At 38.6% G+C, this 17,921-nt stretch overlaps 1 protein-coding gene across 2 annotated transcripts in view; it reads left to right on the top strand.

The window, feature by feature from the left end:
- The window catches only part of CORIN (corin, serine peptidase), a 1,415,152-nt gene that overhangs the window by 972,854 nt on the left and 424,377 nt on the right, over positions 1-17,921 (top strand). The window contains exon 10 of one of the 2 annotated variants that reach the window (XM_044061410.1): positions 2,823-2,930. The exons of the other annotated variant lie outside the window; for it this stretch is intronic. Within the exon in view, the coding sequence (XP_043917345.1) occupies positions 2,823-2,930 (108 nt within the window). The remainder of the gene's footprint in view (positions 1-2,822; positions 2,931-17,921) is intronic. 2 annotated transcript variants of the gene reach the window in all.

Genomic DNA, 17,921 nt, shown 5'->3' with positions numbered 1-17,921 from the left:
GGAGAACTTGTTGCATGTTATTCAGTGTCATTACTTGCTGTTACTGCTGCTGCTACAGTGCTGTGTGCCACAGGTCCTGATGCACATATTCCACTGGGATGCCCTTTGTGTTTATGAAAGTTCATATTAGGCAGCATGGCACAGGTCTATATTATAAAGCCGAAAGCTCTAAAGAGCGAATACAAGTACATCGACACATAAAGAGCGATGTACAAAAATAGCGAAACATATTGAGCAAAAATCAAAACACCAAATGTGTTTCCATAAACAACAGCGCCATGCAGGCATACGTAAATTAACTAAATAAAACTAAAATAATACACTTTTGCAGGGGGGCAAGCCCCCCTGCCCCCCCATGTGGGGGGCTCGCCCCCACACCCACCCCTACTTAAATATACCAACTCCGACACTGCACAACAGTGGGGAAAAGGATATATTTTGTTATCCCCAGGATCGCACTGCTGGCCAAACAAGTACGTTCGATGTTCTGATTTTCATTCAATACGTGTTTCGCTATTTTTGTACATCCCTCTTTATGTGACGATGTACTTGTATTCCCTCTTTAGAGCTTTCGGCTTTATAATATAGACCCACTGCTTGCTGCTGGCAGGGGCAGGACAGTATTGTCATGCCCCAGCAGATGAGTAAAGGCACCAGAAGTATGCCTTGAGCACACCAGAAATTCTTCAGTAATATTCCTTTATTCTGAATATGCAGTATTATTCAATTCAGTGGGTGTTTTGGGCTGGCAGACAATAGCCATTAGCCCCAGAGGTATCCCAGCATCACCTGCACCACACTATATATATATATATTTATTTTCATTGGTTAGCGGGTATATGCAGTTTTTCTGTTATCAGTATACATTCATTTTTCTTGCACTGAGACAGCACTTTCCAGCCAGGTTGCTCTACCTGTAATCACCTCACTGGAGGAGGTAATGCAGATCAGACATGTACCCACACCTTTCAACCTCTTAATGCAAGAATTCTGAACAAATAAAAAATAATACAGAAAAAAAAGGCCCCAAATCAGTGACAAATTACAAATATTGCCCTTAGAAAGTTGGCAAGATAATAAGTGTTGCATTAGCATCCATTTTCTAAAAGATATGAATTCTGAAAATCAAGTGCCTTCAATCCTTGATGTTTTGCCAGAGAACCACACATTTTATGAGGAATAGACAAAAAATAGGCAAATCAGAAAATCATAAATATTATGAAAATCAGACCAATAACATAAGGCAAATACTTGACATGCTGTAAAATTCTGGCCAGTTTGCGAGCAATGGCTGACAGCACCACAATGCTGGACACCAGAAACAAATCAAAGCATACATTTAGACCTTGTTTCATGGAGTGGCACTTTTCAATTGTTGCGGTTTGAAATTATGTCAAATAGTGGAGTAGTCATTAGCTTTCCAATTTTTCATACCTTTTATACATATAATAAGGTGTACATTACATTTGCTATACTGTTATAGATTAATTCATGACATTCTTTCTCTGAAGCTTATATTATTATATTCATGGTCACAGGGAATTTAGAGCCAATGCTAATAAACATTGAGATAAGACAGAAAGTCAGCTCAGCACATGATGCCAGTCTTTTGAAGCCTTCATAGGATGGGCAGGTGAACACACACACACACACACACACACACACACACACACACACACACACACACACACACACACACACACACACACACACATTCTGCATTTACATTCTATAGGCAATTTAGTACATTGCCATTTTGCCTCTTGGTATGTCTTTGGGATGTGGGAGGAAACGGGAAATCTTAAACAATAATGAGTGAGATGTGATTACCATAAATTACTGTATTTCACTATACTAACTACTGAAAAGTATATTAAGGCTGCAGCTTACAAGTTACTACACAAAATAATTAGAATAAATATGTGCAACTGAGTGAGTTAATGTAGAATTTTTTTTCAGTCCATCATGTACAGAAAACACACTTCCATTTCCCTCCTGCTATCTGGTTACCCACTTAATCTTGTTCAGGATCTCTGGATTGTCACATCCTATCAGTACACTTAGTGGGTGAAAGGTAGAGAAAGTAATTCTGGATGGGGTGCCAGCCCACTGCAAGATGTGCACATCTATAGGCAATTTGTAATGCTCCCAGTTCACTTGCAGCACATCTTTGCATTACAGAATGAAAACAAAGCAGTTGGTGAAAACCCACATGGGTACAGGAAGGAAATGAAAAACAATTCCAAACAGGACAAGAAATAAACTGAAGAATGAAGCACTGTAACAGGTCACAGGAATGATAATTGTTCCCCGGCTCTGTTGCCCTTTCTGTTTGTGATTGCTTTTATTTCAGAAATAGGTGGCATTTAATATACTCTGCACACACATATACCTGGAATGCACAATATATTCTCAATACTCCCCAGGAAAAAGATGGAAAAGGAACACTATACATTTGAAGGCAACACATACCTCATCCATGCATATGTTTCATCATCATCTCATACCATATGCCTGCAGCCTATTGTAGAGAAGAATCACTTCTCAGACAATGTATAACATGATATTGTCATGTTAAGATATGCCTGGAGCATGTCATGAGAAGAGGGCCTTCTTAGCCAGTGTATGATGTCTTTACATGGCTAGATGAGACTGTGTAAGAGACAGGCTGAAGAGTTTATAGTGGCCTGTATTGTTGCCAGAAAAACATAGACAATATTCATCTTTCTTCCATGTATAACATGTCTGGCAAAAATGCATTTCTAAAAATGCTTACATGTTGAATATGTGAACATTTTAATAAAACATGTCATTTTTTCTAGGTCAGAGTTCATGCCACGGAGGTGACCTTACATGTGTGCCTTCTACATCCTGCTCAGAACCCTGCAGTGGAGTTTCTAACTGTGTAACTCACAACCAAACTGACTGCAGTAAGTAAAACATCTTAAAAACATCGTATTATGCCATAATAAATGGTATAAGTACTACAACAGACTCCTGTGCTTTGACCCAGGAAAGATGTGCTGTAAAAATGTTATTAAATTCCTGCAGCTATACATTCTAACAGAATATGTAAGCCTGAAGTGTTTATATAAACATGCATGGCATGATCAGAAAACGTTTACGTTGTTATAGCTTCAAAGCAAACTCATTTGCGGAAATTGTAATGTAGTGAACTTTAGCTTTCCATTACACAGCCACATGCGCAGGATTCTGTTATTGCAGGATTAAGACTGAATGTGTGACATGCCACATCTTCTTCCTTATTCTCTTTATAATGTCACTGTCAGGACCAAGTGAGTAACTTAACCTGCTGCAGGAAGCTGTTAACTAGCTTTGGCCAACTATGTCCTGTACTGGGACATGTCTGTACACCTGCAGTGGGTATGTGGCTTGATACCAACAGGCCAAACATATGTTCATCTTGTGTGACAGGATTTTGTATTCTTGCTCACCTCCCCCTCTAAGAACTGTAATGGTTTTATGGCTTCATGTCATTTCTGCAGTTTTGGCCTTTAAAGCAGTGTTAATCTGAAAGACAAGAGTACATTTCTGAAATGTTGCAAGACGTTTCTGTGTTGTTTATTCTGTCTTACTTTTTAATTAATGAAGGACAACTGAGTGGGTGATGGCTTTAATATATATATAAAGCTGTCACTAGACTGGGTAGAGGTCATTAGAATACCAGATTGGGGAATATGCCCTTTCCCCAGCATTGTGAAATCTTGAAGTTGATATAAATATATATGTGTGTGTGTGTGTGTGTGTGTGTGTGTGTGTGTGTGTGTGTGTGTGTGTGTGTGTGTGTGTGTATATATATATATATATATATATATATATATATATATGGCTCTGCTTCACAAGGCCAACATCTGAAATAACTGAAGACGAATTTGCCAAGACGAAAAGACAAAACTTTAATTTATGGAACGATAAAGTTTTTCTTAGGCTAAGTAAACACTTCCTCAACAGTTACATAACACATTGCAATGTATCAAACTCACCCAGGTGGGGGGATTCACCCACCACACTCTGCAATGTGGAGGGCTGTACACCCCACATCTCCCAACTATATATATAGCAACTCCGAGATTGCACTACAGTGGGAAAAAGGGTATATTCCCCAATGTTGGGCAAGTGTTTACTTACCCTGAGAAACACTTTACCATTCTGTGTATATATATCTATATATATATATATATATATATCTATATATATATATATATATATATATATATATATATATATATATATATATAGCAAATGGTGTGGGGGTGCAGGTGTGATTCAAATCCAGTAAAAACAATAGCTTTTTGTTTTGTTGTTCCAGGATTATATTCCCTAAACATGCTCACTCACTTGTTAATCTTTTGAGATCAATGAGTCCACATCAATTATATCTAAGTCAATGTACTGTTGGGTCTAATTTGTTAATGAAACATTCACTTGTCCACATGTTCAGAATATCAAACAACTGTTGACAAAAGAAGAATACCAGTATTTGTATGTGGGAGATGGTGGTACAGCAAGGGTATAGATTTCCTCTTTCCCGGTTGTTGTGCAATCTTGTAGTCGGTATATATACGTTGTGGGCTATCCCCCCCCCACCCCCACCCGCCGAATATATGTTTTCTGACATTTTTGGGATGAATATTTTTGTCTATCGAACATGTTTAGGTTAACATTTATAAAATATATAAATATATACACATATATATATATATATATATATATATATATATATATATATATATAGAGAGAGAGAGAGAGAGAGAAAGAGAGACCAAGAGATAAACACACACACACACACACACACACACACACACACTCCTATATATAGACCCAGACAAAGAGTATGATAAAAATGGTTATCATGTATACTGTGTTGCCTGTATTCTTGCATGTCATCAAAGCTACAAAAATTCCTCTAAACCCACCAAACAAAAACTTAAGTAAAAGTTCATACACTGCACACACAAAATTCACACACATACGCAACACCAGACCTATTATCCCAGATAAGCAACAGCCAAAACCCAAATATGTGCTCAGTTTAAGCAAAATAAAAATAAATAAATAAAAGGAAAAAAGCAAACTACAGAGTGCATTTCACATTCACATCAAAATAAACAATTCCAGATACTGCACACACACACACGTTATATACATAATGTCCCCAAGATCAATAATGACCACCTAAATCTAAGAACTAGAAACTGCATTCATTAATTTTAAAAACAAAAAAATAACATAAAAGAAAATATAAAATAAATATTGAATGTCTCTGCCAATAAGAAAACAGCACTACAAGGAAAACAAACATGCATTACTGGCAAATCAGACCAGATTCTACCAATCAAATTAAAAGTTAATTAACTAAACAATATAACTCATATATAAAGCTAACAAATTTTAACATAGTCATCACTGTACTACAAAAATTTTGAAAACAAATTAACATACTTACATTAACAATTAGACTGTACCTCAGGACTTAAGAGAAAAATGTCTACAAGACACTTAATTTCTAATACCCAGTAAAAGTTGCCTAAAGCCCTATTCAAAAGCCAACTTACTCAATTAATACAGCTCATTGAAATAACGGGAAATAATACTTCAGACCTGAAAAAAGAGAATTAGTAAATGTGTGTAGCACCATACCTACAGTACTAATACATCACTTACAGTACTAGTGCAACATGTATAGTAGTTGTACACCTACAGTGCTAATACAAAACTTTCAGTACTAGTGCAACATGTATAGTACTAGTATAACACCTACAGTACAAATACAACACTTACAGTATTAGTGCAACATGTATAGTACTAGTACAATGCCAACAGTACTAATACAACACTTACAGTACTAGTGCAACATGTATAGTAGTTGTACAACACCTACAGTACTAATACAACACATTCAGTACTAGTGCAACATGTATAGTACTAGTACAATGCCTACAGTACTAATATAACACTTACAGTACTAGTGCAACAAGTATAGTACTTGTACAACACCTACAGTACTAATACAACACTTTCAGTACTTGTGCAACATGTATAGTACTGGTACAACACCGACAGTGCTAATACAACACTTACAGTGCTAGTGCAACATGTATAGTACTTGTACAACACCTACAGTACTAATGCAACACTTTCAATACTAGTGCAACATGTATAGTACTAGTACAATGCCTACAGTACTAATACAACACTTACAGTACTAGTGCAACATGTATAGTCCTAGTACAACACCTATAGTACTAATATGACACAGTGCTAGTACAACATGTATAGTACTAGTACCACACCTACAGTACTAATACAGCACTTACAGTGCTAGTGCAACATGTATAGTACTAGTATAACACCTTCAGTACTAATACAACACTTACAGTACTAGTGCAACACCTACAGTACTAATACAACACTTACTGTACTAGTGCAACAAGTATAGTACTAGCGCAGCACCTACAGTACTAATACAACACTTACAGTACTAGTGCAACATGTATAGTGCTAGTACAACACCTACAGTACTAATACGACAATTACAGTACTAGTGCAACATGTATAGTACTAGTACAACACGTACAGTTCTAATACAACACTTACAGTGCTAGTGCAGCATTTATAGTACTAGTACCACACCTACAGTACTAATACAGCACTTACAGTACTAGTGCAACATGTATAGTAGTTGTACAACACCTACAGTACTAATACAACACTTTCAGTACTAGTGCAACATGTATAGTACTGGTACAACACTGACAGTACTAATACAACACTTACAGTACTAGTGCAACATGTATAGTACTTGTACAACACCTACAGTACTAATACAACACTTTCAGTACTAGTACAACATGTATAGTACTAGTACAATGCCTACAGTACTAATACAACACTTAAAGTACTAGCGCAACATGTATAGTCCTAGTACGACACCTATAGTACTATTACAACACTTACAGTGCTAGTACAACATGTATAGTACTAGTACCACAACTATAGTACTAATACAGCACTTACAGTGCTAGTGCAACATGTATAGTACTAGTATAACACCTGCAGTACTAATACAACACTTACAGTACTAGTGCAACATATATAGTACTAATGCAGCACCTACAGTACTAATACAACACTTACAGTACTAGAGCAACATGTATATTACTAGTACAACATCTGCAGTACTAGAATGTCGTGAAATATAAGCCATATCAGAGGACAGGTTTCTCAATGTACTCTGCAGTGTCTTAGGTCCCCATTATCATCTATGTTCATTGCTGCACTTATCACATGATCAGTCTAATGAAAAGAGTCTACAATACTTAAATTCATCCACACAAGATTACTGTTCGCTCTCACCTCAATGAACAGTTTTTTTTTTCCAGGAAAGAACCATTACCTCTGATTTGAGGATGCTGATTGTTATCTTGGCAACTCAATACTCTGAAATAAACCACCAGAGTAAACACTATAGATCACAATCACTTGAAGCCAAGAGGACATCATTATCTGAAATAAAAAGAAAACATGCAACCCTCACTCTCCAAACTGGAGAGTCTCCCAAGTTGCAGCTATGTTGTGAACAGGAGGGAAGAAAAAACACAGAACCCTGGACTCCTGCGCCCATGTTGAACAATTCAGTTAATGCCAACATATTTGCTCATCAAAAACAAGGGATTGAATAACCATTTCTGTAACACTGTAACCCTATACTGTTTTAGAACCCCCCAAGATATTCTGGGGTACATGGTCACAAGCATTTTTACGGTCTATAAATCAAATGTAAATAATACTGGTAAACTCTCGTGACCACTCCAGCAATATCTGTGCAAAGAGAAAGAGTTGTTCCATTGCTCTACTGTCAAGGTGGTTAACACATTCATTCTTCTGACACAAGGGTTTGAACATCTGATGAACTCTCTGTACCAGTCCCCATCATAGACTTTCTAAGTTATGGCAAGAAGTATTATTCCCCTAAACTGGAACACAACCTCATGTCCCCTTTTCTATAATGTAATCACCACCCCACTTTGTCAGTCCAGATGTGCTGTCCCAGCTTCTGTGCAACAGTGAATGGCATATTAAAATATCACCACAACAATATGAAGTTTTGTCAGCATTTCCAGTTACGCAACCTTGCCATCCAAGGAATGTTTAATCCCCATTGTGACCTCATGCACAGATGTGTCCCTAGACCCACCAGCTGCCTCAGGCACTTCTACCTCAAATAATGGAATATCCACTAGGATTAGAAGTCATGTTTTCCCCATCTTCTGACATTTTCCCTAGTCAAGGTGAGCATTTTTTGTCCCTTGCAAAGAACAGCCGGGAGACATCTTAAAACCCTCCTTCACTGGATGGTTTACTGGAGCCTAGCTGAGGCCTTCCAAAAGTCAATATCCATTGACTTACTACATTCTTACTGTGTATGGCCTTTCCTTCTGAGACTCCCACAGCTAATTGGAATGTCAGTACCTAACAGTTAAATCTAGAGATGTCGAATGGTCTGATGCCACACCATTCAACTGTCCCTAGTTTTGTAGGACAGCTCTGATTTTGCCTCATATTTTGCCATACTCCTTGCAACATTTTTGATTTTCTGATAAATCACTGAGAGCTACAGTCAGTCAATAATGCTAGACATTCAAGTTTAATACTCCATATTGTTCCAAAAATGCATGTTGATGTAAAACCTGTTGCTATTACTAAGTTTCTAAGTGAAATAGAATACTATTTGAAATTGTCAATGATTTGGGGTCTTTGCCACCCATTACTTTTAGCTTTTTCTGGAACTCTTGAAGGAAGTTGAGAAGTATACTTGTAACACCTCTACTGAAACCTGGTGGAACTCATTATGTTTTAGAGGTTATAAATTATCCATTAACTAAGCATTATCCTGAGAATAATAAGTCATATTTCATGTGGGATACCTTTACCCTTGACCTTAATCACCGAATCATGGCTAAAACCTGTCCATGAACAACTTAGCTAACAATTAATAAATAAATACATAAATAAGAACTTAAATTTAAAACCTTGAAATGGTAATCTAATGTTTTATCACTTTTAATATGATGCTGTTTTCAATATATTTAAAGTGATTGAATAAAATAATTTCTGTATTGAAAAATGTTTTTACAAGGAATAGTAAGCCTAAGAGGGAGTGTATTGTCTTATATATATATATATATATATATATATATATATATATAATGATTACATCTACCTGGTGCATTGTATTCAATAGGGATTTGAATTTCAGGGCCTTAAAACTGCTGCCTAATTCATGTAAGTCCACACCAACCACCAGTTTCATTAGTTTCCTGTTTATCTGTTTTTTGTGTTTCCAGAAGTTTCTAAGATGTGCTAGTTTTCATATTTAAGTTACTATGTTGCTGTCTTCCCATGGACATTGGATTATTTATTTAATCTTTAGAACCATTAAGTGTGCCGGACTTTCATATTAAAATGTAATTCTTGCATATGGAAATTAAAAACTTTTGTGGAAAATAATGTGATCAGGAGATAAGTACATTGCAGGGATGGCATTGCTGATCAGGCTAAAAATTCGTGACAAGTAAGTTTTGGTGGTGTTGTGCACATGCTGTCTAATGAGAACATTGTGAATAAGAAACTAGTGAATTATTGACTCTCAGATCTCTAGTACAAAGTAAAACATGATGCATCTCCAGCACCTAGTGGCAACTAGCCACTACATTCTGTAGCTTCCTAGACAACTGTAAGTCACATTTGTCTGGTGCACACGTCCCTGACCTGTTAGCCACTAGAATATTGCAAAATAAAATACTATAAAGTCTAAGGTTTCTGGGTTTCTCCTTACTGAGTTTTCACCACAAGCACTCTTAGAACCATGCTATTCACTACCTGCTACTTCTGTGAAGTAGTGGGTTAGGAGATGAAGCTTCTTTAAGTTAATATACATTAATATACAAGTTTAAAATGAAAAGTCAGTGTTTTCCATTTATTTTAAACAATTAAAAGGTCATAGATCAATTAATCATTCAAAAGTTAAAGTTGTGATAGTGTTTATCCATGAGTGAAAGTCTTTTGGCCACTTCACCTTTTCATCATGACATGGCTAATTGCCCATCTAATTCTACTCAACCAAGAATGAAACCTTCTACTAGAAAAAAGAAGCCCCCACACAGTCAGTTTGTTCAGGTCATGCTTTATATGATCTCCCTTCCCCTGACCTTGTTGATTGGATTTCAAAAGGTCTACAGTGCAGAAGAAACCTCCAGGTTGTGGATAACTCCAAATACCTAAGCAGGTCTGCATCTTGTGATGACCACATTTTCTCAAGTGTATCGTAGTGAAAAGCAATGTACTATATACACACATTCAGTCTATTGACAGCTCTACATGTCAGAATATCTGAAGAAGTAGAAAAGTGACTATATTAATGCAGCATCAGTGTGGAGTAAAGTCAGTAGGAAACACATGCATGTTAAAAGTGAGCAAGCATTAGGATTCATAGCTATGATATAGGAAAAAGGTTAAAAAATGTTATTGAGCCCAGCAGCTGCCACAGAATCAGCAGCAGCACAGATGTAATAACACTGGTACAGGTGTGAGCACAAATGTGTAACATACCAGTCAGTATGTACCACAGCCAGTAGTGGGGTGATAGGAAAAGAGAAGTGGAAGGAAGCAAACGGGAATACACAGCAGGAATGTGGTACAGGATAGTCTGAAGGGAAGCTGTCAGGATAAGAAAATGATGGTACAACAGGAGTGGTTAACAAAGGTGTGGAAGATTCAACAAACTAAACAAACAGGGGTGGGTGTGATACAAAAGGGAAAGCAACACAAGAAAGGTAAATGTGCAAACACAGGAAAGAGCTGTTCAGGAAAGGGCAGTAGACTAAATGACTAGATACATTACACAAGGAGAGAAGATGTGCAGTGACCATGCATGGATATAGTATATGTCTGATGTCTAATGGCCATTAAGTGCTATGTTTGCCTGCATCGCCACACACATATTGCCATTCAGAAAAATAATATACAAATTACTGTATTTTACTGCTCCAGTTAGGACTACACAGTGTTTGCAAGCAAGACAAATGTGTGCTGGAATAAGTACCATATCTGCAGTACACAACTACATCCCAGCCCATACTACCAAGTATGAAAGGGCAGGGGTGCAAATCCCATCAGTAATATTATGTGAATATATGCATAGCCAAAGGAAAGTGAAATGGGGATTGGGTGGAGAGTCAGCCTATGACCACTAGCAGACAGCAGAGGCACTGCAGTAAGATGTACAAGTGTGTAATGTTGACATTGGTACCTTTGCCAGATGCTAAATGTCTGACTGCTTTACATCATTCAGAACAGACCATGTCTCTGTAAATACTACATAATCCTTAAACAGGATAAGTTCATCATGCACAAAGAAAAGCCACCATTCCAGCAAATGCTCCCTTCCTACATTGTAGGAATCCTCCTATCAGGCCCTCATGGCAAGATAACCACCTAGACTCCCCTCAAAGCAAGGCAGTCAGTCATCCACTGAATTAATGAAGCCAAGTGTGTGAGGTCTCCTCTTTGTGGGATGCAAGCTCTCCATTGAATCCTCTGTAACACAGAATGCAGAGTTATAGCCATGTAGTTAAATGGCCACAATACTGTTCTGTGACTCTTGGGTATGAACCATAAATAGAAATAGCTCTCTGATGTGCTAGACAGTGCAATCATCAGCACAACTCTCAAATGTTCAGAACTTAGCAGAGTGTCCAGTCTTTTGCCACATATTTTGGTTTCTTCCTCAAAAAATCTGTGGTTTACTGGTAAATCATTGAAACGTGAATTCACTGACAAATGACAGACATTTGAGTTTCAGACGTCACATCCTTCAGAAAATGTATGCTAATGCAAAACCTGCTATAAGAGCTATATTTAAAATCTGTCCCTATTTTTGTGGCTGTGCCTTCACCAATATGCTTGACTTTGTCCAGATTTCATGTGCTAAGAGGCAGAGAGGTGTGGCCAAGTGGTATGTATACAATATGCCACAAGCTCCTCCCTCTCTGAAAAAACAAGTGGATGAGGAGGATATCCAGAAATATACACACATCACCCCAGTCTCCACTCTAAGAACCCAAAACATTGGCACCATTAAGACATGTTGAGATGAAACTATGAACATCAGTCTAATACAGGTGTGATGATCCATGACTGGACTAGTAATCAAGGACCCTCAATCCTCACTACTGACACCAGTGGGGGATGTTCACTGAGAGGATGACAAGTACACATGCAGTATTTCCATATGCAGCTCTCTGCATCAAGTGCAGTTTCCCTTAAGAACACACAGACACCACAGTCAGTTCCAGGGCTGGTTTCTCCCTCTTTTTCCAGATCGCCAATAAGACTCACCATTGGCACAGCTATTGAGATGAGATTTCAGCTGAGTGGCCAAGCCAAGACCTCCAGCCCTCACTCTGTCCAACCAGTGCTTTGTGTCCCTGCCCAAGAAGCTAACACACACTCTTTGAAGTTTGATTTAAACACACACACACACACATACACACACACACACACACACACACACACACACACACACACACACACACACACACACACACACACACACACACACACACACACACACATACACACACACACCCGGGAAAGGCTGGCATAGATTTACTAGTTCGTAATCTTCTTTCAACTGTTCCCATTAGGGGAAGCCACAGCGGATCATCTGTTTCCATTTCTTCCTGTCCTCTGCATCTTGCTCTGTCATACCAACCACCTGCATGTCCTCTCTCACCATATCCATAAACCTTATCTTAGTTCTTCCTCTTTTCCTGTTACTTCGTAGCTTCATCCTTAGCATCTTGTTCCCAATATACTCGGCATCCCTCCCCAGCACATGTCCAAACCAATGTAATCTTGCCTCCCTGGCTTTGTCTCCAAACCTTCCAACCTAGGCTGACCCTCTAATATACTTATTCCTAATCCTGTCCACCCTCATCACACCCAGTGCAAATCTTAACATCTTTAACTCTGCCACATCCAGCTCAAACTCCTGCCTTTTTGTCAAAGCCACCGTCTCCAACCCACATAACATAGCTGGTCTCTCTACCCTCTTGTAGACCTTCCCTTTCACTCTTACTGGTACTCGTCTGTCACAAATCACTCCTGACACTCTTCTCCACCCACTCCATCCTACCTGTACTCTCTTCTTCACCTCTCTTCCACACTCACCATTACTCTGAACTATTGACCCCAAGTATTTAAACTCATCCACCTTTGCCACCTCTACTCCTTGCATCCTCACCATTCCTCTATCCTCCCTCTCATTCACACACATATATTCTGTCTTAGTTCTGCTGACCTTCATTCCTCTTCTCTCTAGAACATACCTCCATGTGTTCAGGGTCTCCTCCACCTGTTCGCTACTCTCACTACAGATCACAATGTCATCTGCAAACATCATAGTTCACGAGGACTCCTGTCTGATATCGTCTGTCAACCTATCCATCACCATTGCAAATAAGAAAGGGCTGAGAGCTGATCCTTGATGTAATCCCACCTCCACCTTAAATGCATCCATCACTCCCACCGCAGACCTCACCGCTGTCACACTGCCCTCGTACATATCCTGTACCACTCTTACATACTTCTCTGACACTCCCGACTTCCTCATACAATACCACAACTCCTCTCTAGGCACCCTGTCATATGCTTTCTCTAAGTCTACAAAAACACAGTGCAACTCCTTCTGACATTCTCTGTACTTCTCCATCAACACTCTCAGTTCAAACATTGCATGTGTAGTGCTCTTTCCCGGCATGAAACCATACTGCTGATCACTAATCATCACATCCCTTCTTAACCTAGCTTCCACTACTCTTTCCCATAGCTTCATGCTGTGACTGATCAAGTTAATCCCTCTGTAGTTACTACAGCTCTGCACATCACCCTTATTCTTAAAAATCGGTACCAAAACACTTTTTCTCCATTCCTCAGGCATCTTCTCTCTTTCCAAGATTTCATTAAACAATCTGGTTAAAAACTCCACTTCCATTTCACCTAAACACCTCCATGCTTTCACAGGTATGTCATCTGGACCAACAGCCTTTCCATTCTTCATCCTCTTCATAGCTATCCTTACTTCCTCCTTGCTAATCCATTGTACGTCATGATTCACTATCCCTACATCATCCAACCTTCTCTCCCTCTCATTCTTTTCATTCATCAACCCCTCAAATTACTCTTTCCATCTGCTCAACACACTCTCCATGCTTGTGAGTATGTTTCCCTCATTATCCTTTATCACCCTTACCTGCTGCACATCTTTCCTAGCTCAGTCCCTCTGTCTAGCCAATCAGTACAGGTCTCCCTCCTTAGTGTCCAACCTTTCATACAACTCTTCATATGCCTTATCCTTAGCCTTCGCCACCTCTTTGCCATGCACCTCATCTCCATATACTACTGTCTACTTTCTTCATCTCTCTGACAATTCCACTTCTTCTTTGCCAGCCTCTGTAGTTACCCAGCTATTTGATAACTCTTCACTGCCACCCAGTGCCTGTCTTAACTCATCCCTGAACTCCACCTCACAATTACCCTTTTTCAATTTATACCATTTGATCCTTGGTGCTGCCCTCACACTCCTCCTCCTCTTCTTGATCACCAATGTCATTCTACAAACCACCATCCAATGCTGCCTAACTACACTTTCCCCGGTCACCACTTTACAGTCTCCAATCTCCTTCAAACTGACCCTCCTACATAATATATAATCCACCTGTGTGCATCTTCCTCCACTCTTGTATGTCATGCTATGCTCCTCCCTCTTGTTAAAATACATATTCACCACAGCCATGTCCATCCTTTTTGCAAAATCCACTACCATCTGACCTTCTGCATTCGATTTCACTCCATACCTACCCATCACTTCCTCATCCCCTCTGTTCTCTTCACCACCATGCCCTTTGAAATCTGCTCCAATCACCATTCTCTCACCCTTGGGTACAGTCATCACCACTTCATCCAACTCACTCCAACATTTTTCTTTCTCATCCATCGCACACCCAACTTGTGGAGCATATGCACTAACAGCATTCATTATTACACCATCAATTTCCAGCTTCATAAACATCACTCTATTTGACACTCTTTTCACTTCCAAAACACTCTTAGCATACTGTTCCTTCAGGATAACTCCTACACCATTTCTCCTCCCATCCACACCATGATAAAACACAGGTTTACTAGTTATGCCTCCTTTTGCTCAGACTATAAGGTAGTTATCACTGCCACCAGGCAACTCCTTATCAGCTACTTTAAGGCCCTTAACAAATGGGTGTCCAATCTTACTGTGAAATGTTGCTATTAATACATATGGTAGTTTGACCAAGAGCAAGGCTATTAGGAGTGGCCTACACAGTGTCACCAAATAAATATGCAAGTACTCTCAAACTTAAATATTTCTGCAAAGATCAGCCACAATGCAAGGTTTAAATATATGTAATAATAAATAATAAAAGAGCAGCAAAATACTCTGTATATATTCATGGTGACATCAGAGTTCAAAACCACAGGAAATACTTAAATCAATATTGCAGGACGCAGGACAGTCTCAAATAAATAAAGAAAAAATATCTATTCTAAGCTTTACTATATTCCTGACTGTATCTAAAAGAATTACTATACCCTAGTTAACTTACTTAAGATCAAGGCAGATGTGGTGAATGGATCTTCTATTCATTGTCAGGTCAAAGACAGAATACAAAATATAGAATGTTGTGTCTCACTCAGAGACTTCTCAAATTAATATCTCAAATATTACTGCTGGGATAGCTTGCAGAATGACATAATTTCTTATCATCTGACTGTATCCCAGGTAAAACCCCTACTGCTGGAAACTAGTAGTATTTAGCATCTGCCTGTGAAAATACCTGTGAAACTACTCTCACTCTCACTTTAACATCACAGCAAAAGACAACACCACTATATACCCAACTGAACACGCCAAATTGCTAGAAGTGGAAATAGACAATAAACTAAAATTTGACATTCACATATCCATGACCATAAAAAAAGTCCACAAAAAACTAGGAGTGTTATACAAAAATAAGCAACCTCTCACCAAAGCAGCAAAGATTTCAATAGCAAATTCCCACCTTATCTCCACCCTACTTTATGCCTCTCCATTATATACCAACCTAAAGCAATGCGATCTAAACAAGCTAGAGACCTGCTACAACAAAATCACCAAATTCGCCACAGGGGCATCCTACCATAGTCACCACTGTCTCTCACTTGCTGAACTGGGCTGGCTTGAACTCCCTTACCTCCTTCAATGGTATCAACTCTCACTCGCCCACAAACTAGTAAACCATCCACTCAATGTCCCCTCCCTCCAGAATCTACTCCAACCCTATCGCACCACCAGACCACTAAGATCCAGCAACAAAAATCACTTGCAGATCACTAAAGCCAATAACTCTGCTGGTGAAGCACTATTCTCTTGCATCATAGCCAAATTATGGAACTCCCTCCCACCCACAATTACCTCCGTACCATCATGCACCCACTTTAAAACTTTACTAAAAGCACACCTAAAAACATGCTGGCTATGCCCTTGCAACTCCCACTCTATTATCACCCACCCCATCCAACCACTACCTTTCTTTTCACCCCACTAACTACCTTGATTATAGCAAGCTCAGATGCTCATAAGCCTAGTACTTATTATACAGCAGGAACTTCTTATTGTAGCATTTGTCAATGTCTGTTATGTACTTCGCAGATAAAGATTCTAGTTGTCTACTGATGTACTATGTTCTTCATCTGTAAATGTTTTGTAATTAATTGCTATGTTAATCAAATTGTTAATCGCTATGTAATCCAATGTAACTACTGTCTGTTTATTTTAACTGTGGAGATTTTCCCCCCGGGCCTCCGCTGAAAATGGACCTACATCCAGTCGGACACTCCCAGTCAACAAATGTAAATAAAATAAAATAAAATAAATTAAAAAAATGCATAGACCTCAGATCTTTGGCAGATGCTGGAAGTCATAAAACAATAGATCCCTCCACATCTCAAGCCTAGTAATTATTTATCCTTAAATATAACACAGAGAGCTCCCTAGTATAGATATCCTGTCTGTTGCTGCCATAAGGTAATTTAATTTCAGCTATTTTTCTGAAATTTTGCTGGACTGAAGTTAACTTACTGTGGTCCAGTTTCCACTGATAAAATAGATACATTTAAACAGTTACAATAATGCACGTACATTTCTGTTCTATTCCCATAGGGCATGCTGTGGTTACATTTTAAACAGCACTTTCCAAAAACCTTTCCAACACACACTTATGTACCAGCAGTTCGACATACACATGACATACAGTTCTAGTACAGTTGTAACGCAAGCATCTTATATAAATCATTTCAATATTCACCAATGACATATAATTATTTACAGACTTCCAGATACCTGTGCTGGCAGTATCTCCCTTTGTCACACTTCTATATAAATCATGTTGATAATCACAAATGACATATAATTACTTACAAAATTCCAGATAGCCGTGCTGGCAGTGTCTCCTTTTGTCACAACAGGCATGTGTCTATCTACAACATAAAGGGATGCAGTTACTACTAAAAAGATTCCCTTTCCAAAAAAAAAACACAATTTGACCAACACTGTAAACAGATAATGAAGAATGGATAATACAACACTCTGGAAGCCATGAAGGGTACCCTCAGGAAAAACATAGAAGTCCTCATGTTAATAGCATAGTGTCCTGTCGTTGCATGTCCAGACAGCTAACCTAGAGAAACATTACTCACCCACATATACATACATACAGAGTACATGTTCCAGAATGGTATCATGGCCAAGCAGAATATCCAAACAT

The sequence above is a fragment of the Protopterus annectens genome, chromosome 2.part0, assembly GCF_019279795.1.
Source record: "Protopterus annectens isolate FY-2018-M chromosome 2.part0, PAN1.0, whole genome shotgun sequence".
In the NCBI taxonomy this organism is placed as follows: domain Eukaryota; kingdom Metazoa; phylum Chordata; order Ceratodontiformes; family Protopteridae; genus Protopterus; species Protopterus annectens.
The sequence above is the reverse complement of the archived record's forward strand: the minus strand, read 5'-3'. Positions and strand labels throughout refer to the sequence as shown.